The sequence below is a fragment of the Cervus canadensis genome, chromosome 32 (assembly GCF_019320065.1).
Source record: "Cervus canadensis isolate Bull #8, Minnesota chromosome 32, ASM1932006v1, whole genome shotgun sequence".
Lineage (NCBI taxonomy): Eukaryota > Metazoa > Chordata > Mammalia > Artiodactyla > Cervidae > Cervus > Cervus canadensis.
In genome coordinates this window covers 7,707,356-7,733,151 of record NC_057417.1, presented here as the reverse complement: position 1 = coordinate 7,733,151, position 25,796 = coordinate 7,707,356, and the positions used below count along the sequence as shown (strand labels likewise).

Below are 25,796 nucleotides of genomic sequence, written 5' to 3'. Positions count from 1 at the left end.
AGAAAAGAATGCTAGTCGGCTAAGACACAGTAGAGGATTTTTTTTTTTGGTATCAGTCAAGACCTTTTAGCTTGCATGTAATAGAAAAGTGGGCTTACACAGACATTTACTGAGTTATGGAATTTAAACAGCAGCATTACTGACTGCAGGAAGAGCTGGATCCATGACTTCAGATGATGTCAGGGGGACTCAGTGGGTCTGCGTCTCCATTTCTGGGCTCCGTTTTCCTCCGGGTCAGCTTCTGCTTTAGGGAGACCCCCTTTCAAGAGGCATTTTCTGGTAGCTCCAAGCTGGTATTATGTTTTTCAGCTGCCAGTCATCGTAGTGAAGGAACTTCCTCCCCGAATACCAGTCAGGTCCCAGGATTACGCCTCACTGGAGTGGCAAGGGGTCAACTCGCTAACCAGCTTAGAGAGACGGGCATGAGCCCCCATCACTGTGGCCATGAGAGGCGAGTCCTCTGGTCAGCCAGGCTGGGTCATGTGACCCCGAGGTGAGCTGGGAGTGGGAGTGTCCCCCAAGAGGAACCGGGCTTATCCTTGAAGAGGCTGAACAGTGAGCAACAGTGACGGTGAATGTGGTTTTCCAAGGACAGACAGTTAACTTTCCACCTCAAACAATCCAACCCCAGCACAGTCGGACCCTCACAGCCCCCAGGTGCCATGAAAACATGTTGCCAAGAAAGCCACAGCTGTGCATTTTTGCTTCCGATGGCACAGACATTTGGAGAAATTAGTCCAGGGGAGGAAAGGCCCTGCTGGGGGTGTTTTCACTTGTAAAATGTTTTAAACTTATCCTAAGCACTGTTCTCTTCCAAGTGTCATCTTTAACATTCTAATTAAGGTTCCTTCTAAACAAATGCACCAGCTCTTGGCACTGCTCTGAGAATTAACTTTTTTTTTTCTACCCTCTCTGTCATAATGGGTTTTGCTGCACTCAAGTTGCTTGGGCTGGAGATGCTCTCAAATGTCAGTGGCAGGGACTCTGGAGATGGGAGAGATTCTGACATTGTTGCCCTGGTATCATTACAGGAGGGCTGAAGTCACATCTAATTGACCACAGACAATGGGAGAGGAAACTATTTGGTGGGCTTAATTGCTAAGCTTTCCCTCTCTCTCTGTCTCTGACTGTGCAATCCCATTTCTTAAGACCATGGAAAATTTAGACCTCTGGGTTACAGACCCTGATGGGGTGTATGTATGTGTGTGTGTGTGTGTGTGTGTGTGTGTGTGTGTGTAGGGTAGTAAAGTTGTGGGGGTGGGGGTGGAGAGAGAGGTTTCCTGAAAGGGAAGCATTTGAGTTCTTCTTTTTTTATTCTTTTGACTTGACTGTAATTATCACATTGCATGTTTTGCCTAGATCTGAAGGGCGAATTGTTATATAATGCTCTGCTTATAAAAAAAAAAATTAGTCAGGGAACAGGGGGGAGGCATTGATTAATGAGGCTAAGAGTCAAATCCATGTTTTGCAGAGACACTTAAAATGAGACTATCGTTGAGGGCCATCGTTGTCCAAATTAGGTCTTGAATTTTCATCAGCTGCTTCATGTTGGCTCTGAGACCATCATACGCACACGCACACACACAGTGACCCTTGCAAGGACCACCACCCCCATCCCATTATGTGAACCAAAGCACATAAAATGTTGATTAAATTCTAATGCTTACACGAATTGTCTCTCCTCTCAAGAACACACACGTTCAATTTAATCTCTCTTGGCATTTTAAGTATCAAATCAAGGCTCTGCTGTCACTGGCGACAACTACAGGCTCACACGTTCCAAAATGGGAATGAAATTAGAAAGACCTGCCAGAAAAATCCAGTGCAGAAGAACACAGACTCTCACGGTGTGTGGCTCTTGGGCTGGATGATATGCGGAAGGGTCTTCCACCTTTCAGAACCTCGCTTTCTGCATCTGGACAGTGGGGCTGTCTCAGTGATGACTGGCCTGTCCTTGTTTAGTTGCTAAGTCCTGTCTGACTCTTTGCGGCCTCCTGAACCTGCCAGGCTTCTCTGTCCGTGGAATTTCCCAGGCAAGAATACTGGAGTGGGTTGCCATTCCCTTCTCTAGGGGATTTTCCTGACCCAGGGATGGAACCGTGTCTCCTGCATTGGCAGGCGGGTTCTTGGAGACCCTGGTGATGGTTACTGCATCCTTATACCGTCTGATGAAGATGGCCTAGGATGTACCCATCTCAGGCTCTTGGCACCACCCTGGCACCCACGCGACATCCGGGGAGCTGTTGTTCCTGGGCCTGGGGAGAAGGTTCCGCCTGCTGCCCGCTCATGGTTTCTCTCCTTCTCTCTGATTTTCCAGGGTAATCAGGAAGCAGCAGCTGCCCCTGACACAATGGCTCAGCCTTACGCTTCGGCCCAGTTTGCCCCCCCTCAGAACGGCATCCCCGCGGAATACACGGCCCCTCACCCCCACCCCGCACCAGAGTACACGGGCCAGACCACCGTCCCGGAGCACACGTTAAACCTGTACCCTCCCGCGCAGTCACACTCGGAGCAGAGCGCAGCGGACACGAGCGCGCACACCGTCTCAGGCACGGCCACAGTAAGTCTGCGCTGGTTTCAGGGGGTGGGGTGGGACCCCAGGATCCTGGAATGACTGCCGGGCGCACCTCTATGCAGCTAGGGGGCTCCCTCCTGCAGAGCCGTCCCTAAGCTCATCCCTGGCATCCCAGCCCCGCCAGGTTCACCTCACTCACCTGCGCGCATCCTCTCGTGAGGCTGGGTTCAATCAAAACATTTTCCCATTAACTGCGTGTTTGGCTAAAGGGAAACCTTCATGTCTTTTCTGCTTCTGCAGTTTCGCTTTTTCTGAAATTATGTCGTCTGTGTGAAATCATACACTATGTAATCTTTTTTTTTTTTTTAATTGCCTTTTTGGAGATACCGTTTACATACTGTAAAATCCACTTATTCCAGGTGTGCAATTCAGGGATCACTATGGTATTTACAGAATTGTACAACCATTGCCACAGTCTATCTTAGGAATGTTTCCATCACCCCCCAATCCATCTGTCCATTGCAGCCACCCTCTGCGGGGTTCCCGCCCCAGCGCTCCTTATCTTAGCCAAATTCATTGGAGTTGCACCCACATTGTGGCTTGTGTCCCTAGTGTCTTCTTTACTGCTTAGCCCCCGAGGTATGGGTGACCTGGGCTGCCAAAAGGCAGCAAGAGAATTTTGTAGAACTGTTTTGCGTTTTGATGGTGGTGGTAACACACCTCTGTGCACCCAAACGTCAACTTTCTTGCCTATGAATGGATGGAATGGATTAAAAACAAGCAAACAAACAGAAAAGAAACAGTCTATCACCATTGCCAATGGAAACCAGTATTGCTGGCTATTCATAAAAGCTAATCACTCTAAACAAAAATGATGATTAAAAGTACACCATGTTTATTTGCATACCACTGGAAGTAACCATGCCATGTGCATCTCAGGAGGGGTATATGTAAACATTTAGGAAACCTTGTTCTGTGGAATTCTTGAGAAGCCTAGACACACCCAGCTTCTGTCCAGAACAGTTTATAGGTGCAAGGCACTTAGGCCTGTTTCTCCTAACCTCTGAAAAACTAGTATTTGTGAAGAAGTGTATTGGTTTGAAACATCATCTATTTTTTTGTAACCAAGTTCAGTTCAATTCAATCCCTCACTTGTGTCCAGCTGTTTGCAACCCCATGGACTGCAGCTCCTCAGGCTTCCCTGTCCATAACCAACTCCCAGAGCTTGCTCAAACTCATGTCCATCAAGTTGGTGATGCCATCCAACCATCTCATCCTCTGCCATGCCCCTCTTGTAACCAAGGCAACCATCTAACTTTGCTACCTGATACCTCATTCATTTGGAAGTTCAGTTTGGAGATTTTTCAAAACAATGTAAATTGAAAATTTTTCTATTGCTTTCCCTTTTTTATTGTGCCAGAATACATATAAAATTTTTAACCATTTTGTCACATACAGTCCAGTGGCATTAAGTTCATTCACAGTGTAGCATATCCATCATCACTGCAGAGTCCCAGACGTTCCCATCGCCCCAACAGGAAACTCGGGATCCATCAGGCAGAGGTCTTCCATCCCTCCCTCCCCGCATCCCCTGGGAGTCACCAGTCTGCTTTCTTTCTGTATATATTTGCCTCTTCTGGCTTTTTCAAAAGACTCAGTCATACAGTATATGACCTCTTGTGTCTGTCTCCTTTCACTTAGAATGTTTTCAAGGTTCATCCACGTTGTAGCATGGACCAGTGCCTCATTCTTTTTCTGTGGCTGAATCCTATTCCATTGTTTGGACAGATCACATTCTGTCTGTCCATCCACCCATCGATGGGCACTTGGGTCGTGTCTACCTCTTGGTTATTGTCAGTAGTGCCGCCGCTGCCTCGTTTGTCATTGTCTGCTGTAACTTAGGGATGGATTTATTAGATGGGTTTGCAAATGTAGTAGGTGTTTATTCTCGTTGTGTTGACTACCAGTGGTAGTGATGGGGCTGTTGTTCATTTGTGTGTTGAGTTTGTGTGTGTGTGTGTGTGATAAGCAATGGTAGGGCTTGATAAAGTTATTTTAGGACTAAAAAAGTTCCCATCAGGCATGATTTATTAAGCTTCCACATGGACCAACCATACACACTGCTGTGGAAGATTCATTCCTTCACTCACAAAGATTTCTTAAACATCTACTGAGACCAGGACTCATATTTGATGATGTGAGTGAGCCAGACGGAAATGGTCTTTTCTATCTGTTTTGAAAACAATTGTTTTTTGGCTGCACTGGGTCTTCATTGCTATGTGCACTGGCTTTCTCCAGTTGCAGCGAGTGGGGCTACTTTCCAGCTGCGGTGCACAGGCTTCTCCTTGCGGTGGCTTCTCTTGTGCGGGCTCAGGAGTTGTGGCACATGGGCTTTGTTGCCCCTTGGCGTGTGGACTCTTCCCAGGCCAGGGATTGAACCCATGCCCCTTGCATTGGCAGGCGGATTCTTTTTTTTTTTTTTAATTTGATAGCTTACATTTATTAATTTGATATAGCATGATTAACACACAAATATTCATATATCTTTATATAATTGCCATTGACACAAAATTTCCTTTCAAGGATTCAAATAGGCAGGCGGATTCTTAACCGCAGGACCACCATGGAAGTCCAGTTCTTTCCCTCTTATAACTAAATGTGGGAGACAGAGGAAAATTGTAGCAATCAAAGAGCTCTATAAACACACATGGTGAGACATGCTCTTGAGGAAAAGACGGGTGCTATGGAGGATTAAAAAAAAGAGCAGAGGTACCACCTGCAAATGAGTAGCCTGGGGACATTTCTTCAAGGACATGATATTTAAGGGGAGAAGAGAAAGCTTCCAGGTAAAAGGAATACCAAGGTCATAGGTCCCAAGGTTGGAAAGAGCTGGGCTTATTCAAAGACTTAAAAAAGAAAAAAAATGAGACAGTATGTCTAAGGGCTGGTAAAGAGGGTGTCGGGATGCACAGTGGCAAAGGATAACGAGAAGCGGCCACAAGGATCCTACAGTGTGTTCTGTGAGAGGGTGGGATTCCCGGTTGAAAGCTATGGGAAGCCATTGAAAAGAGTTTAAGCCCCGAAAAAGTTTAAAAAATGACATTTCGAAGGAAAGAATTAATTATGCCTGTGCTGTGCTTAGTTGCTCAGTCGTGTCTGACTCTTTGTGACCCCATGGACTGTAGCCCCGCCAGGCTCCTCTGTCCTTGGAATTATCCAGGCAAGAACACTGGAGTGGGTTGCCATGCCCTCCTCCAGGGGATCTTCCCAGCCCAGGGATCGAACCCACTTCTCCCACATTGCAGGCAAATTCTTTACCATTTGAGCCACGAGGGAAGCTTACCTTAAAGGAAATATTAAGCCAGCAGGGGAGATGAGAAACTCAATATCCTTTTGTCTCATAAAGAACTCTTAAGAGATCAACCCGGCTACTTTTAAATTGCATATTGTGTGTCCACAGTGCCCCCAGTACTACAGCGAGGTGACGTGGTGAGCAAACAGACTCCCTCTATCAGAGAGCTTTTACACAGACAGCCAAACACATAGATCAAAGATGGTTCCACCAGGGTCAACGTGAACTTCTTTTTTCAATGTTTACTTTTATTTATGCATTTATTTGGTTGTGCCGGGTCTTGGCTGTGGCACATGGATCTTCAGTCCTGCTGTGACCTGCTGGATCCTTAGTTTAGGTGTGTGCATCTAGTTTAGTTTTGGCATCTAGTTCCCCAACCAGGGATGGCACCTGGGCTCCTTGCATTTCGAGCTTGGAGTCTTAGCCACTGGACTACCAGAGAAGTTCCTGAGACTTCTCATTAAAGGTGTTGAATGAACAGAAAATGGTCAGTGCTAAAGGCGGTATGGTGAGCCATTTTCATAGAGAGCTTGAATTGATACCTTTGTCAAGTGTAGGGAATGGAGAGAAAGTCAAGAGCTGATCACTAGAGAGCTCATAGGTGGTGAGGTTTGGAAGAAGAGGCGCTATTGAATGAGACCTAAAGAGGGTACCTGGATGGAGGGTTGAACCAGAGAGTGTTGTCATGGCAGCCTGGCGGGTATGAACAGAGGACATGATTGAAGCTGGCATATTGGACATCACATTACCCAGGAGAAAGTAAAGTATTGGGGAGCAGTTCCACGGGGCCAGGAGTTGAGGAGTAAATGGGAAATATCAGAGTGGGTGTGCGCAGTACCCTCATAAACGTTTGGAGTAAAGAGGAGAAATAAAAGATAGCAACGGAAGAGCACAGAGGTCTGAGGAACTGGTTTGTAGGAGAGTGGATTTTGATTCAATGTTTTACACCACAGAGAAGAGAGATGGAGGAAGGACAGGGAATCAGAGATAGGGAATGACTCGAGGGAGAAAGCAGCAGAGTATTTTAGAGGAAATAGAAGGAATCTGACTGTGAGCACACAGATTCAGTAGGTAGCCTGGGAAAGGACGAAGATGTACTTTATTTTTTATAGCTCCATTGACATATAAATGACAAACAATAAGCTGTGCATACTTAATAATTTTGTAATTATTTAGTGTCAGTAAGTACATACATATGGAACCATTTCTACTCTCATGATAATAGATATATCCATCATCTTCAAAGTTTTCTTTTTCTTTTCCAACAGGTAATCACTTTATTTTTGTTTATTTATTTATTCATTTATTTATATTGATGTGTAGTTGATTTACAATGTTGTGTTAGTTTCAGAAGTGCATATATACAGTTGTACATATATTCAGTTATATATACATATATATGTACATACATTGTGTGTATATATATATTCTTTTTCATTTTATATATAGTAATTTATATCTCTTAATCCTAGATTCCAAATTTATCCCTCCCCTGCCTTTTCCCTTGTTTTGTATATCTGTGAATCTATTTCTACTCTGTAAATAAGTTCATTTGCTCCGTATTTTAAATTCCATATATAAGTCAGATCATATAATATTTGTCTTTCTTTTTGTGACTTACTTCACTTTGTATGATCATCTCTGGGTCCATCCATGTTACTGCAAATGGCATTGTTTCATTCTTTTTATGGTTGAGTAATATTCCACTGTATGTTTATATGTCACAGTAAAGAAGTTCCTGAAAAAACTAAAAATAGCATTGTCATATGATCCAGGATCCCATTCCTGGGTATTTATCTAGAAAAAGAAAACTATAGCTTGAAAGGATACATGCACCCCAGAGTTTACTCGTAACCCCTCTGTAATCCTCCCTCTCCATTCTCTCCCCCACTCCCAGGAATCAGCTGATCTGTTCCTGTAGTTTAGTTTTCAGTTTCTAGAATGTTCGATAAGTGACAGCAAGCATTGCATGTTTTTCCCCTCTTCCTCTGGCTGCACTTTCACTCAGCGTCATTGTTCACAGATTTGTCCACGTTGTTGCATGCATCAGTCCGTTCAGTCAATTTGGTCACTCAGTTGTGTCCAATTCTTGGTGACTCCATGGACTGCAGCCACACCAGGCTTCACTCTCCATCACCAACTCCTGGACTTGGTCAAGCTCATGTCCATCGAGTCAGTGATGCCATCCAGTCATCTCATCCTCTGTTTTCCCCTTCTCCTCCTGCCCTCAATGTTTCCCAGCATCAGGGTCTTTTCCAATGAGTCGCCTCTTCACATCAGGTGGCCAAGGTGTTGGAGTTTCAGCTTCAGCATCAATCCTTCCAATGAATATTCAGGACTGATTTCCTTTAGCATTGACTGGTTTGATCTTCTTGCAGTCCAAGGGATTCTCAGGAGTCTTCTCCAGCACCACAGTTCAGAAGCATCAAATCTTCGGCACTCTGCTTTTTTTTATAGTCCAGCCTCACATCCATACATGACCACTGGAAAAACCATAGCCTTGACTAGACAGACCTTTGTTGACAAAGTAATGTCTCCGCTTTTTAATATGCTGTCTAGGTTGGTCATAACTTTCCTTCCAAGGAGCAGGCGTCTTTTAATTTCATGGCTGCAATCACCATCTGCAGTGATTTTTGAGCAAAAATAAATAAATAAATAAAGTCTGTCACTGTTTCCATTGTTTCCCCATCTATTTGCCATAAAGTGATGGGACTGGATGCCATGATCTTAGTTTTTTGAAAGCTGAGTTTTAAGCCAAGTTTTTCACTCTCCTCTTTCACTTTCATCAAGAGGTTCTTTAGTTCTTCTTCACTTTCTGCCATAAGTGTGGTATCATCTGCATATCTGAGGTTATTGATATTTCTCCCGGCAATCTTGATTCCAGCTTGTACTTCATCCAGCCAGTGTTTCCCATAATGTACTCTGCATATAAGTTAAATAAGCAGAGTGACAGTAGACATTCTTGACGTATTCCTTTCCCAATTTGGAACCAGTCTGTTGTTCCATATCTAGTTCTAACTGTTGTTTCTTGACCTGCATACAGATTTCACAGGCGCAAGGTAAGGTAATCTGGTATTCCCTTCTCTTTAAGAATTTTCCACGTTTTGTTGTGCTCTACACAGTCAAAAGCTTTGGCATAGTCAGTAAAGCAGAAGTAGATGTTTTTCTGGAACTCTCTTGCTTTTTTGTTGATCCAACGGATATTGGCAATTTGATCTCTGGTTGTTGGCATGCATCAGGAGCCTACTCCTTATACACTGCTATGTACAATGTGTCACAATTTGTTGACTCATTTACCTGTGGATGGGCATCTGGTTGTTTTCCATCTTTGGCCACAAAGAAATGACCAGCTTACAAATAAGGACTGCCATGGGTGCCTGAAAACATTTCAGTTTTGAAGCAAAAGAGAACTGTCACTATCCATTCTGGCTGCTGTAACAAGAACAGACAGCAGAAATTTATTGCTCACAGTTCAGGAGGCTGAAAGTCATCAGAGTGCCAGATGGTCAGGGAAGAGTCCGATTCCTGGGTCAGAGCCTCTCTGCCTTTTCACATGATGAGAGGGGTGAGGGGCTCTATGAGGTCTACTTTATGAGGGCGCTAATCCTGTTTGTGAGAGCTGCACCCTCACGACCTAATCACGTTGCCAAAGCCCCATCCTCTAACACTATCACGTGAGACTTTAGGATTCTAACATGTGAATCTGGGGCAGTGAGTGGGGGACACAAACATTCATACCCGAGCAAGATGGAAGAGTGAGTTAAGAGGAAACAGATGGGTCCTGAGGTCAAGAGACAACCTGAGAAGGTCCTTGTATACGACCTTCAAGCTCATCATCAACTGACAGAGTGAGAAAGGGAAAAATTTAGAAGCAACAGAATGAGTCCTAAAATTGGGCAAACCTGCCAGGAATCTGGCTCAGACAATCCCTAGAGTTTTTGAAGGGCATGGACAGCCTCTCTGACTTTGGAGACTGTGAAGTTGTGGTGGGACTTGGTTATTTCATGACTGTGTCTACTCTAGTGATGTTTGGATGGTACGCACTGCTTTCAGGAAGTCTTCCAGGAAAGGACCATGATGAGGTGAAGCAGGAGGGATTTGTGTCTAATCCTGAAGGAAGTCTTAGAACGTATCCTCTTAGCTGGTTTTGAGGAAGGAGCAGTCATCCTAACAGGTGCCATCTTATTTTCTGCTGCAATTACATACTTGTGCTCTTCTCCCTTCTGCCAAAAGGGAAGATGCTTCTGTTTGTCCATGACCTACTTTTGAGTTGTAGTAACCTGGCCTGACGGAGCAGAACATAGTCTATGACAAGTTTCCTCAAACTGTCTCTGCATCCTTGTGCATTTACCAAGTGTACCTTCTCTTCACTTAACCTCAAAGTGGGTCAGAGCCATGCTTCCCAACCCTGGAATACACGGCCCTGTATTAGACACCTCATTTATTCCCTGCAGGGTAGAGTTGTACCCAGAATAACTCCAACTGTCCTTTGACAGGTATGCACAGTGCTTATTGCCAGTCTGAGGTCACTCGAGGGGCCGTCATTTCTTTGAAAAAACAGTAGTGTAGGGTAAGAGAAAAGATCGATCCATCTGGTAGGCTCCGAGAACATCTAATATATGCACATGATTTAACACAAAGTGCAGAATCTGTAAAAGTGAAGCAGGCTGCACCCAGAGTTCCCAGCCAGAGTCGAGGAAAGTACAGACAGAAAAGAACTACCAGGTCATCCTTTCAGCTCCCCAAGGGCTGAGATGAGTCCCCACAGGACATTTTTCTGCTGAATGTCTATTTAATGCGGGCCTCCAAACACATCATGGATCACTGTGCTGACAGAGCCAATGCTGTATTATATTAGAGACTGCTCCTGACAAGGTATTTTACTCTTGACATATTATAATTAGAGATTTGCAAGTGGTGAATTTCTCCATGTATCTCCAATAGCAACTTAACTTCTATTTTTAACACCTCTGCAGTCTGTCTAACAGTTTCCCACCAGCTCCAGGAACTAATGGGAAAAAGAATGTGGGACTTAGCGCTTGGTCTCCGAGCTCTGGGCTCTGTCAACAGAGAGAGGAGCTGTTTAAGAAGCCAACTTCCACTTGATCTTCAGCTCCTTCTAACTGGAGTGCTAACTGTGTCCCCAGTTTTCATGAATACCTTTGAGAAGATACGACTTGGATTGGTGATCACTTCCTGTCCTTAACCCTTTACATGCTGGCTCTTCTTTGGAAGCCGATTATATAAGTAATGTTTGGAAAAAACTGTTCAATGCACTCCTTTTTGTTAACTGGCAATTCTTATTATTACTATTAATTATTCTGGAAATTAATATTTGTGGTTAAAAAAAGTCACACACTAGAAAAGTGTATAAAATGAAAACTAAAATTTTCTTAGAAACAAGAGTCACCAATTCTTTTTATTTCCGTCCAGAAATGCTTTATGCAAACACAAGCATATGCCTGTGTCTTAGTCTGTTCAGGCTGCTATAACAAAAATATTATAAATTGGCTGACTCCTAAACAACAAGTATTTAGTTCTCACAGTTTGGAGGGTGGGAAGTCCAAGACAGTGGCATCAGGAGATTTGGTGTCTGGTGAGAATTCACCTCCTGGATCATGAAGAGCCATCTTGTCACTGAGTCCTCACTTAGCAGAAAGAGCGAGGGAGCTCTCGGGAGTCTCCCTTATTTTATTTTTATTGGAATGTAATTGCTTTACAATGCTGTGTTAGTTTGTACGACGCAGTGAGTCAACCACATGCAAACATATATTCCCTCCCTCTTTGGTCTCTCTCCCACCCCACCCCCAGCCCAGCCGTCTAGGTCATCACGGAGCACTGAGCTGAGCTCCCAATGCTTCATGTCAGCTTCTCACTAGCTATCCACTTTACACATGCAGTGTATATATGTCAGTCTGAATCTCCCACTTTGTCCCACCCTCCCCTTTCCTTCGGGAGTCTCCTTTACAAACCGCTGATCTCATTCATGGCCGCACTAGTGGTGAAGAACCCGCCTGCCGATGCAGGAGACATAAAAAACATGCGTTCGATCCTGGGTTGGGAAGATTCCCCTGGAGCAGGGAATGGCTACCCACTCCAGTATTCTTGCCTGGAGAATTCCATGGACAGAGAAGCCTGATGGGCTACAGTCCATGGAGTTGCAAAGAATTGGACATGACTGAAGTGACTCCACCCTCATGACCTGATCACCCTTCAAAGGCCCCACCTCCTAATACCATTACCTTGGGATCTAGGATTTCAACATATGAATTTCGAGGAGATACAAACACTTGGTGTATAGAAGTCTGCTTGTCTGTTTCTCTATCTCTAGTTTTTCTCTCTCTGTCTCTAATTCAATCCTCACATCTTCTAACTTCTCACTAGTTCCATTCCCAAAAGGACAGAATTAAAGTGTACTAATCACCAGCTGAAGCACCTTTTATATCTTAGAGATTGTTCTGTGTAAATCTTCGCATTCTTTTTTTTTTTTTTTTAATTTTGTGTGCTGTCTGACATAGAGAGATCTCCCAGTGATTGAATTGGGTTGTTTCTGGGGTTCATCATGCAGGGTCCATATTCTAAATAGGCTGTAGTGAGCAGCTGAGAACAAATAGCACTGCCCACTTCTGGTGTCTCTATGAATGGTTAAAGGTGCCTGGGTTTAAATGTAGACCCTCCAGGGAGCCACGTGCAGCCCGCAGACAGTCCCGAGAAGGCCTGCCGCCCACACTCTTGCCCAGGACATTGTCCCATCCAATTCAGTTCATGGCCATTCCCCCATTCCACCTCTCTTTAACAAAAGAAAGTGACCTGAGAGCCGCCTGGTGTCAGGGAGAAGAAGAGGAAAGACGGGCTACCGGGACCGAGACCTGTTATGGTCACAGACCCCACTGGGCACACGTTCGTCCTTCGTCTCCTTCTGTCCTCACCAAGCCTTTTATGGGCTCTCCCGGTGGCTCAACGGTAAAGAGGCCACCTGCAATGCAAGAGATGTGTCTTTGATCCCTGGGTCAGGAAGATCCCCTGGAGAAGGCAATGGCAACCCACTCCAGTATTCTTGCCTGGGAAATCCCATGGACAGAGGAGCCTGGTGGGCTGCAGCCCAAGGGGTCACAAAAGAGCCAGACATGACTTGGCGACTAAACAACAACAATAGCAAAGCTTTTAGATGCTGTTAGTTCTCCCCACGTTGTATTGAGAGACCAAGGTTCAAGATGCCATGAGTATGGAGGATTTGTGAGGGCAGAGTAGAGACCCTCACCAGCTAGGTCTGGTGTCAGAGTTCAGACTTGCCTCAATCTCCAGGCTCTTCCCTATGAGGTCTCCTGGCCAGCAGCTAAGATGACTAGTGCCTGGGACCAGGGTGAACAATCTACAATTCCACCCAAGGCTGGTTTCTTCAGCCTGCTCTCCAGTTTAGAAAAGCAGGTCAGCTAAGAATCTGATATCAGGATTTGCCAGGGTTAACCCCTCGGCTTCACCATTTCCAAGTTGAAGGCTATTGGACTGGTTGTTTGACCTCTCTGCTCTTAGAGTCCTACTGTCCCCTTCCTGCATGGTGGTTCTCCAAACACCCTCCCTCTTCCCTTGTAAACATCACCAGAGAAAAATTGTAAAAAGTATACTAGAGAGCCCCTCTTCCTGTCGGAAGACTTTGGCATCCCTGCTTCCATTTAAAGTTTGGCAAAATCGCTAAAGGATGCCAGTCTAAAAATAGGGTAAGTAGTGCCATCAAAACAGAAGGCAGGGACTTCCCTGGTGGTCCAGTGGTTAACAATCTGCCTGGCAGTACAGGGGACATGAGTTCGATCCCTGGTTGGGGAACTAAGATCCCACATGCCATGGGGCAACTAAGCCAGCACAGCCTAACAGAAGATCCTGCATGCCACAGCTAAGACCTGACGCAGCCAAATAAATAAATAAAACTCAATATTTTTAAGAAACAGGAGGCAGAGCATCCAGTCTCAAAAGTAACAGTGTTTGCTCGTCGAGTCTCAGGCCATGTTGTAATCACTGTACGTGTATAATCTTGACCCTCCATCATCAAAAAAAGAGAAAAGAATAAAAGTGTGTAGGAGGCATTGTCATCCTCCAGTCGAAAAACCTGAGGCAACTAACTTTCTGAAGGTCATTGTAGCTAACAGACAGGAGCCAGGGCTCCAAACCAAGTGTGTCAGACCAAAACTCTGTAGGGCTTGGAGCCCAGAAGGCACCCCCAGGCAGGTCGGGGCACACACCCAGGGCTCATCTCTCCATCCATAGCTGAGGCAAAGAAGAATGCTTTGCCCAGGAATTCCTCCGTCCACCCTGGGGAGGGCCCTGGCAGATCTAGGCATGTGCAATATCACAGGCTTAGTGCTGGCTCTTATTTGAGACCAGTGCCTTGAGCAAACTCCAATAATATGTTTCAGTGGCTTCAAAATTGTCTTTTTAGATGACAGTGTAGCTGAGCTGTTTTGTCAATACCAGTTCCGCTTTCCTATGGTTCACATTTGCTTTAAGGACACAGGTACTGCCTCTAGTTCCCGCATGAGGCCGAGTATTACGTGTTTGCTTGCTGTCTGTGCTTTAGAATAAATGGTCTGTGGCTTTCAGGATGAATTAAAAGCCTGTGTTACCCAATTCCAGGCCCATTTTACCATTCCAAAGCACCAGTTGACCAAAGATCACTCAGTCCTGGGGGTCCAGTGTGTATCATTGAGTACAAGATCAGTTCAGTTCAGTCGCTCAGTCATGTCCGACTCTTTCTTCGACCCCATGGACTGCAGCATGCCAGGCTTCCCTGTCCATCACCAACTCCTGGAACTTGCTCAAACTATGCCCATCGAGTTGGTGATGCCATACAGCCATCTCATCCTCTGCCGTCCCCTTCTCCTTCCGCCTTCAATCTTTCCTAGCATCAGGATTTTTTCTGATGAGTCAGTTCTTCACATCAGGTGGCCAAAGTATTGGAGTTTCAGCTTCAGCATCAGGAATGAATATTCCAATGAATATTCAGGACTGATTTCCTTTAGGATGGCTGGTTGGATCTCCTTGCTGTCCAAGGGACTCTCTCAAGAGGGAGGTGGGAGGGGGAATCGGGATGGGGAATACATGTAAATCCATGGCTGATTCATGTCAATGTTTAACAAAAACCACTACAATATTATAAAGTAATTAGCCTCCAACTAATAAAAATAAATGAAAAAAAAAGAGTCTTCTCTAACACCACAGTTCGAAAGCATCAACTCTTTGGCACTCAGTTTTGGAGCCCAACTTAGGATAATTCTAAAGCCATGAGCATCAGAGACCCAAGTCCAATGTCTAGGAAGGACAGGCTTCCAGGGCTGCTGCCTAGAAGTTTGGAAGAATTGAAGGTTCTCATGACAAGTCAGGAAAAATGGTTCGGGATAAATAAATACCCTTAGGTATTTTCATGAGAAGGGGCTTCCCAGGTGGCACAGTGGTAAAGAATCCACCTCCCAGTGAAGGAGACGTAAAAGATGTGGGTTCCATCCCTGGGTCTGGAAGATACCCTGGGGTAGGAAATGACAACCAGCTCCAGTATTCTTACCTGGAGAATCCCATGGACAGAGAAGCCTGGTGGGCTACAGTCCACAGTGTTGCAAAGAGCTGGACACAACAGTTGCTCAGTCATGTCCAACTCTTTGCGATCCCATGGACTGTAGTCCACGAGTCTCCTCTGTCCATGGAATTCTCCAGGCAAGAAGATTGGAGTGGGTTGCCATTCCCTTCTCCAGGGGATCTTCCTGACCCAGGGATGGAACTTGAGTCTCCTGCATTGCAGGCAGATTCTTTATCATCTAAGCCACCAGGGAAGCCCTCAGCCACAGACACCCGCACACACATTATCAACACATTATCAGGAGAGGTAGTGAAGCATCAAGATAAAGAGCATGGAGTTCCCATCCCAGTTCTGACCCTAGGTGGGACCACTGGCATGGGATGGAAACTCTCCGAGCCTCACTTTCTCCCTTTGAGTACATGAGGCTGTGACATCCTGATGAGATAATGCTGATGAAGGGCTTAGCGCAGAGATGGGCACATCGTAAATGTTCTACCAGATGAACCATTGTAATCAGGAAATAATTACGTCATTCTCCATGGGAAATCTGAGTGTTCTTCTTTGGCCTGAATTCTTCCTTCTAATTTTTTTTTTTTCAGGACAATAAATCCATCCTAAGAATTGTAAAATTTTCTGGGTTAAGGGGGAAACAAAGATTCAATTTCCCACATTTATTTTAAAAGGAATTCTTATATGTAATGATTTCCATACAGATAGTTTTCAATCACTCATGCCTGAGTTCAGCTGATGGGAACAAGCAAATCATTGACCTAAGTCTGGGTCATAGAGAGCAAGGTTAGGGTTTATTAAAGGGGTATATGACTTAATGTTTTGCCCACATGACTGAAGCCATCTTGCTTTTGCTGGACGAGGGAAGAATAGACCTATTATCTTTCTTTAGGGAGACTTTATTGTTGAATTTCCGCTGGGAGTGTTAAGTCACCAGAAACGTTTCTTCGTGACTTTGTCTTCATTTGGTGTTCTGTGCTTGTTCATACCTATATTCATTGTCATCAATTCTACCCTCTCAGTATGACTAAGCAGTCTGTATCCTTGATGAAGATGTTAGTCTTTGAGCAACTGTTTGCGCAGTGTCATTGTAAAGGGTTGGGATAATGATTGGCTAATTCGAAGACGAAGTGGACTGTCTATGAGCTACGCAAACGACTTTGAGGTGTTGGAGCAACCTTTGTATACCCCGTGGCCTCATGTGGTGGTTTCATCCTGCTTGTTTGTTTTTACTCAGATATTCATCTCTTTTGTGGGCAGCATTTGAATCACTCATTAGCCAGCCATCAGCTCATGCTTTTAATTCATGGCCATATATTTTGCAAGTTGATGATGAATTCCTACAAAATCTGTGCTCTGTTGGATTTTAGGCAGGAGAAAGAAGTTGGCTGTTCTGTTAATTGAGGGTTCCTGGGGGCTTCCAGCCAGACTCTTGGAGTATTAGAGTTCCAAGGTACCACCTGTTCCAACCTCCTCATTGTACAGGTGTTAGGTAATCATATAAGTTAAGAGCTGAAAGCCAGATACTTTCAGGCTCGGGCAAGTAACGTACATATATGAAAGAGTTTGGTTTATGTTGGAGACAGTGGTAAAAAAAAAGATAAGAATGATAAAACCTTAGGCATTATGCTATGTGGGGCTTCCCCGGTGGCTTAGTGGTGAAGGATCCACCTGCAGTGCAGAAGCCATGGGAGGCTCGGGTTCGATCCCTAGGTCAGGCAGATCCCCTGGAGCAGGGCATGGCAACCCACTCCAGTATTCTCGCCTAAAGAAGCCCATGGACAGAGGAGCCTGGCGCGCTACAGTCCACAGGGTCACAAGCGTCGGACGTGACTGAAGCGACTTAGAAGGCATGCACACATGATGCTATGTGATCCCTTGATAAAATCCTGTTGGCAGTCTAGAGGGCTCATGGCCCTTTCTCCCTTTCCTATCATTCCATTCAATCTCTGCCATATTGAATTGCTAGTCCGGCATTGCAATATCTTGATTTTTTTTTCCAAGATAGAGCAGCATTTTGGATTTTTTTATGTGCTCTCCCTTTCACTTCTGTTTCGTTCCTTTTTGTTATCTGCCCAGCCTCTGAAGATACTAAGTTTGTAACCCCTGACTAGTCTTTGAACCTTCATTTATTCTTTTTTAATAAGAGGTGAAATGAGGAAGCTTAACCCTTTGAGTAAGACTCTATTTCGGGTTTATAAAAAATGCAGCTTGGCTACTTCTGCATGACAATGCAGAGGTTAATAGAATGTGAGAGCTGGAAGCGACCGTCTGGTCTACTGGCTTTGTTTACAAATGATGCCAAGGCTCAGAGAGGGAATGGGACCTGCCTGAGTCACACAGTGAATATTTCAGCAAAAACCAGAACAGGGACATCCTACAAGAAAATTTCCACTGTACCATGGCCCTCCCTGTGCATCCTACTGGCTATGACCATGCTTTTTTCCTCTGTATCTCCTGGATTCTGTAGTAGCTTTCGAAGTCCACTTACTTAGGGTTATCTCTGCATAAAAATAGACAAAGCCCACTAACCCTGCAAGGGTTAGGAGCAAGTCAGGCTATATGACAAGGCTTCATTTCTCTTTGATATTCCATTTTGGTTCCTAGTCAGAGGTTTCATCCAACAGTGGACCCTGCTTCCATAAAGGCTTCTGGAATTCTGAAAGGAGGAGATTTTATCCTGTTCTCTCTCCTGCTGATCAGGATGGCTGTACCAGTGGGGCTGTGCTCATTCAATAGTGTTCTGTATTCCAACCAGCTCTAGTCCCAATTTGTCCTGGGCCAGAACAAGCTAACCAGGGAGTCCTAATTCTATCTTTGCACCCCTGAAGAGCATGGAGGCTGTCAGATTGTCTTTGATGTAGAGCTCAGTTCAGGTCATCGTCCCAGCTCCCCGAAGGGCAGAAGGTCAAACGGTGGGTTCTGCCCACCTCAGTAGAGTCACCAGACCCTTGTGAGACAAGTCAGTCTGGCAGGTGAGCCGAGCAGAGTGGAGACCCCACAGAAATGCTCATGGGTTCTCCAACTCTTGGACTTAGGAGAGAAGGCCACTATAACACAGACTCTAACTCAGCCCTCTGACATCAGGAACAGAATGTATCCCATCTAGAGGACCTGACTTTTATGTGCTCTCTATGTCGTTGGGACAAAACTACATGTGCAACTTTGTTCCCCAATAAAACAAAGTTTGCAGACTGTACAGTCCAAAACAAGCCAGGCCATCAGGACCAAAGTCATTTGAAGGCTTAAGTGTTGCAGGCTTTTTTTTAAAAAAGCAATTATCCTCCAATGAGAAATAAATTGTTTTTAAAAAGTCCCTGTTCTAGTTTTTGCTGAGGTAGTCCTGTGTGTCTCAGGCAGATCCTGAGATAGTATATATATGTTGTGCTATACCCTAGAGGGGTGGGATGGGGGAGTGGCAGGGGGGTCCAAGAGGAAGGGGACATATGTGTACTATGGCTGATTCATTGTTGGTTTCTGCCATTCTGAGGCAACAATGTGACTCAGCCGTAAGTATACGTATGTCCCCTCCCTCTTGGACCTGCCTGCCACTCCCCCATCCCAGCCGTTTAGGTCATCACAGAGCACCGAGCTGAGCTCCCTGTGTTATTCAGCAGCTTCCAAGCAGCTATCTGCTTTTCACATAGGAGTGTATATATGTCAATGCCACTCTCTCAATTCGTCTCAGCCTCTCCTCCCCCTGCTACATCCACAAGTCTGTTCTCTAAGCCTGCGTCTCTATTCCTGCCCTGCAAATAGGTTCATCAGTACCATTTTTTCCCTAGATTCCACGGATATATATATCTCTTTCTCTGTGTTTGTATATATTTGTTTTTCTCTTTCTAACTTGCTTCACTCTGTAAAATAGGCTCTAGGTTCATCCACCTCATTAGAATCGACTCAAATCTGTGCAGACTTGCTTTGGAAGCAAAAAGGCTTTTCAGAAAAATCATGGAATTAGTTGCAAATAATACAGTTCAACAAGTTTGAGCTGCCCTGTCTCTTAAAAGGGGGAAACGTCAATGTGCATCTTGACTGGGTGTGCGTGCTTAGTTGCATCATTTGTATCTGATTCTACAACCCCATGATGGACTGTAACCCGCCAGGCCTCTCTGTCCACAGAATTTTCCTGGCAAGAATACTAGAGTGGGGTGCCATGCCCTCCTCCAGGGGGCATCTGGATTGGTAGATGGGGAGAAACAAATAGAAATTTGGGAAACTGAAAGAAAAATATTAAAAAAAGAAAAAAAGAGTCAGCTATCCTGGGTGAGTAATGTCTAAATAACCATACCTAGCAGGTAGTGAGTGCATGTTAAATGCCCAGTGTAGTGATGCTCACAGCGCTCTGGATATGATCTGCTGGAAGCTTACAGCATCCAGAGGAGGTGGGTACCATAATTAACCCCTTCTTACCAAGGTGAGAAAACCAGAGCATAGAGAAATCAAGGAGAAGGCTCAGGTCACATCACAAAGCCACTAAGGGCAGAGCTGGGATTCAGAGGAAGTCAGTTCAACTCAGGGTTTGCTTCCTAACTCACTCATGAGCCGCGCGCTATGCTGCAAGCTTTACTCACCTTCCGTAACCCATCACGGGATGGTTGTGAGAATGACAGATGAGGAAACAGCACAGATGTTCAGTAACTTGCCCCCAGGCTGTACAACTAATAAAGGGAGGGGAGTAAATGCCAGCAGAAGCCTGGTAGATTCCTAAACCCGAAATGTGTGACTTCCCCATCAGAAATCGTTTATTTTACCAAAATGACATTCCCTACTATTTTAAACATGATAATAACGTAGCAGACAGGTATCTTAACAATCGTCCCCGTAATTCTTAGTTTAGCTCTAAACTGCCTCAATTTACACACACACACACACACACACACACACACACACACACGCACGCACTCTTCCATCTCCCCATCACCACCTCCCCCCATAGCATCCAGTGACCCCCACGGAGTGAAAGCGACCCTCAGACCCCTTGGCGAGCTGACTAGAGGAAGCCTGGATCTCCCAGAGAAACTTGCTACAAGGAAATCGCTAATTATAACCCAAATTGTATTTGACTTCTGCATCTCTGCTTCACGTTATCACACTGTAATTTAAAGAGATTGTTCCCTGGCCTTTTTTTAGGGGAAGAAATTAACTACCTTTTTTTTTTTTTGTACTTAGAAAAGCCATGATAGCAGCACCCGAATGACAGGAGGTGGGTCTTGTCCCCCCTTTTCCCTCTAATTGGCTTGCAAGTGGGAGTCAGGTTAGCAATTATGCGAGGAGTTGCCTAGGGTTCCAGGCAGTGTCTCCGGGTGACACTCATCTGGTGAGTTCACAAAAGGGAAAGAGATCCTGGGGGTGGGGCAGGCTGGGGGGACGAGCCCCAGAGTCTCCTTGACTCCTGGAGGTGGAAGTTCAGAGACAGGAGAGAGGCAAGGCAGCTTAGTCCTCGGATTTGAAAGTCTTCTGTTTTGAATTTTACAAAGTGAAAGTGAAGTCGCTCAGTCGTGTCTGATTCTTAGCGATCCCATGAACTGCAGCCTACCAGGCTCCTCCGTCCATGGGATTTTCCAGGCAGGGGTACTGGAGTGGGTTGCCATTGCCTTCTCTGTTTGAATCTTGGAAGCCTGTGGCATTGAAGAACAGAGGGGACCTGATCAAAGGTTGCAAAGAGAAGTAGGGAGCATGGCATAGACCCTAGAGCCTTGGATGTCCTCCTGCCTGGTCCAACAGCCCCCAGACCTCACTCCAGTCCAGCCACTCCCTCTTCTCTCCAGCCTTCACCTCTCCCAGGCCTTTAGTATCAGCATTAATTAGCTAAGCCAAGCCTTGGCAAACTGACCCAATGAGTCATTTCTGGCTCACTACCCCCTTTTTGTCAATAAAGTTTTATTGGCACACGGCCATGCCAGTCCTTTCATGGATTGTCCATGGCTACCTTTGCATTACAACAGCAGAGCAGAGTAAGTGCAAAGAGACACAGGGCCTGCAGAACTGAAAACTCCTACCCTTTGCCCCTCTGCAGAAAATGCTGGTTGATCCCTGAACTAGGACAGAGCTTATGTATTGTTGGCCTGCTGAACTTGACTCCATACCTCAAGCCTCCCAAAGGAATTGACTGCCTACATTTAAAAATGGGTGATTTTACAGTATAATCTGGCTTTGATTAAAAAGTGCAAAAGTCTTACAAACCATGATAATGATGTAGAAATGTTCAGGATGGGCTGTCCCTCCGGACGGTATGCCGTGGTCACCAACATTCCCTATAGTATTTCACCAAGCTTACCTCTTCCATCTACATGGACTGGTCCTCCTAGGTGTTTGAGTTTGACTAGGGCATCTTGGTCTTCTGGATTATTTTTTAATGAAATAATTCTAATTTCTCCCCTGACCAAAATTGCGTTGATTTTATTCTTTCTTCTCCATCAAACTGGGCTTCCCTATGGAACTCTGGCAAGGGAATAAATGTTTGTGCAATGCCAGGATTTAGTGAATTTCATAATTCTATCAGAAATGTAGCATCTCCTTCTACCTCCAAATGCATCCATACATACATGAAATGTCCACATTTAAAAAAAAAAAAAACAAACAACACCTTTGAAATTGAAATCTGTATTACCACTGACTTTGACTTAAAACAGGGTTAGTAAGTGTTACCCACTCCAGTGTTCTTGCCTGGAGAATCCCAGGGACGGGGGAGCCTGGTGGGCTGCCATCTATGGGGTCACACAGTTGGACACGACTGAAGCGACTTAGCAGCAGCAGCAGCAGCAGCAAGTGTTACCTTCATCTGAGATCATAAAATGAAGGACTCCCCTGGTGGTCCAGTGGCTAAGACTTTGCACTCCCAGTGCAGGGGAACGAGGTTCCATCCCTGGTCAAGGATGCCGCAGCTAAGAGTTTGCTTGCTTCATCTAAAGGTCCTGTGTGTCACGACTAAGACCTGGTGCAGCCAAATAAATATTTGTAAAAATTAAAAACAGAAAATGGATCAGGAAATGAATATCACAGTTATTATTGATAGAGCAAGTATTGGTAGTTTGGGATAATGTTTTCAGGCTTTAAGTCCATTTTTTGAAACCTAGTGGCATGTATAGAAAATGAAAGTGACAGTGTTCGTTGCTCAGTCATGTCCGATTCTTTGGGACCCTGTGGACTGTAGCCCGCCAGGCTCTGTTACCCCCATTTCACTGGTGAGGACAACAGAGCCTCAGAGGTGATGCATACTGCCTGAGTTTGTAGCACCAGGAAGTGATGGGCACGGAACTCAAATCCAGACCTGGCTGATACCAAAGGCATTGTTCTTCCTAATACAACAGGGCAGGTCTTTACACTCACTGGCAAAGAATAGAAATATCAGTAACTCTTAACTAAAATAGGCAACTGGTGGGATTGACATGAGAATATGGTATATATATATATTTTTTTTTTTTTAAAAAGAGTCTTAAGAGATCACTTCTTCTGTAGCTGGAGGAGCTGACCCCCAGAAGAGCCCCAAAAGGCTTGGTTAGGGCCATTGATGTGAGTTTTTAGTGACCATCTTTCATTGCTCTCAACAAATCTGCAGTGAATGTTTTTTCCATGGTCTATAGCAAGCTCAGCAGAAGGTGAACTGAGGTTGAGCCTAAATGGGGAAGTGAGATGGTTATAGGGCAGGAGACTTGCCCTGGCAGAGAGAAACCCTAGTAAACAGGATCCAGGGCTTGTTGGGTAGCTTAGTTCTTGCAGAGAACCCAGCCTGGGAGGCATCTAGGCTTACCCTGGTGTGGTGTGGTGTGGTGTGGTGTGGTGTGGTGTGGTGTGGTGTGGGTGTGGGGTGGGAGAGGGCTTTAGGAAGCCTTGTATTTATTTTTTCTTAACTGCCTCCTGTGGCATATGGGATCTTATTTCCCTGACCAGGGATCAAACCCATGCCTCCTGCATTGGAAGTGCGAAGCCTTGCCCACTGGCCCACCAAGGAAGTCCCGGAAGCCTTGTGCTCTTCCTTCTGCTGCTTGGGTAGTGAGTTCCACAGGCTTTCTGAGAATTCATAGTGATCTGACATTGGGGCCGAAGCCTTGATAATGACAGTGTAGACATGAGATAATTACAGATCCGCTACTTCCCAAGTCAAGCTAAGTGGACCTCTGATTATTATTCTGAGTATAATAGGAGCATAACTAACACTGAAGGGAAATTGTACTTCTCTATTTTATTAACCGCTTTTATATTCCCTTGTGCATGGCTATGATGCTATGAAATCTTCTTAAATGTGATATTACTCAATATAATACAATAATAATGCACACACTGTAATGTATTGGATTACTTTGCAAACAGCCCTTCTGAAATTGAATTTCCCATCATTTCTCTGGGCCAGCTCAAGGCTTCTGGGCTCACAAGCCCTTTCTGGGGTGGGAGCCTGGACTCTACAGTCACTTAGGTTTTCATAGATGTAAGCAATTGGTCCACATCATTTTTATTCATGGGAGAGATGTTGGCAAGCCCTGTTTCCAGACACCTCGCTGTTTGTCATGGCTCAGAAATGTAAGCAGTTTTTGATACCTCAGTACAGTTTAAAAATGAACTGGGTTAGAAAGCATCAAGAAGGAACTTTGCTAGGCAGAAAGGAGACCTTGCACGTTGGAATTAAATTCTGAAGTATTGGTAACTGCCTTTGCTGGAGATCCTATCAAGTCTTTACTTACTCCCAGGCTTTGTTCATCTGTAAACCTTTTTCTGTGATACCATCTCCAATCCAGAATTGGTATTCCTGTTACATGCTGGATGTGCCTTGAGAATTCACCCCTGTGGCATCCAAAAAAAAAAAAAAATTGTTTCTTGACCTCCTGCAATATGTCACAATACACATTCATCTACTAAATGCCCACCCAACAACTTTACAGTAATTTAAAACTTTCTTTTTTGCCATATAGCTGGAAAGTCCTTGAGGACACCATGGTACCTTACTCATCTTTTTTATTCTCAGTTCTGAGATAAAATACATACTCAACAAGTGTGTGTCATTCATCAATTCATAAAGATGTCTGGAATTTCTACTATTTGGGAGGCACAGTGCTTGGCCTTGGAGGTATAAGAGTGAAGGATAGATATGGATTGTCCTTTAGGAAATTAGATTCTAGTATATAGAATATAAAACAAATAGACAAAAATCACTTGTATAATTGAATAATTATGTTTGTGGAAAATGCCTTAAAGAAAAGGTATGCTATGCTGTGCTTGGTCACTCAGTCACATCCGACTCTTTGTGACCCCATGAACTGTAGCCCGTCAGGCTTGTCTGTCCATGGGGATTCTCCAGGCAAGAATACTGGAGTGGGTTGCCATGCCCTCTTCGAGGAGACTGATCTTCCCAACCCAGGGATTGAACCCAGGTCTCCTGCATTGCAGGTGGATTCTTTACCATCTGAGCTGCCAGGGAAGTCCAAAGAAAAGGTTTGGATGCACATTTCTTCCAAGGTGACAGAAATGTCATTTTAGTTGTTGTTAACCACTTACCACCTCACCCCTGGTGAGGAGGAACTTGATGTCTTCAAACAGAACTATGTCAGCGTGGCTGGACTGGGGAGGAGAGAAAGTTGGCCCAAGTTGGGGATAAAGAAGTGGTCAGGCAGCAATCCCACTACTGGCCATGTGCCCTGAGAAAATCATAACTCAAAAAGATACATGTACCCCAATGTTCATTGCAGTGCTATTTAGAATAGCCAGGACATGGGAGCAACCTAAGCGTCCATCAGTAGATGAATGAATAAAGAAGATGTGGTACATATGTACTGTGCAATATTACTCACAAAAAGGAATGAAATGGAGTCATTTGTAATGACGTGGATAGATCCTAAGTCTGTGCTATGGAGTAAAGTAAGTCAGAAAGAGAAAAACAATCATCATATATTAATGCATATATGTGGAATCTAGAAAAATGGCACTGATGAACCTTTTGCAGGGCACAAATAGAGACAGAGACGTAGAGAGACGTGGACACAGTAGGAGAAGAGGAGGGTTGGGTGAATGGAAGAGTAGGATTAACATATATCACAATCATGTGTAAAATAGATAGCTCATGGGAAGCTGCTACGTAACACAGGGAGTCAGCGTGTTGCTCTGTGATGATCTAGATGGGGGTGGGGTGGAAGGGAGATTCAAGAGGGAGGGAATACATGTACACACGTGGCTGGTTCACATTGTTCTACAGTAGAAATTAACACAACATTGTGAGGCAATTAGACTCCAATAAAAAAAAAATTTAAAAAAGAAGTGGCCAGGGTATGCTCACGCGTGGCCCCGTGAGCCATCCTGGAGACGGGAGTAGTATCTATCTGTCCTTTGCACTGGAAAGCCATGGGAGGATTTTAAGCAAGAGG

At 44.8% G+C, this 25,796-nt stretch overlaps 1 protein-coding gene across 20 annotated transcripts in view; it reads left to right on the top strand.

Moving 5' to 3' along the window:
• The window catches only part of RBFOX1 (RNA binding fox-1 homolog 1), a 2,068,635-nt gene that overhangs the window by 1,857,249 nt on the left and 185,590 nt on the right, over positions 1-25,796 (top strand). For all 20 annotated transcript variants that reach the window (XM_043455516.1, XM_043455518.1, XM_043455526.1 and 17 more), the window contains one exon: positions 2,318-2,560. In XM_043455516.1, the coding sequence (XP_043311451.1) occupies positions 2,318-2,560 (243 nt within the window). The remainder of the gene's footprint in view (positions 1-2,317; positions 2,561-25,796) is intronic.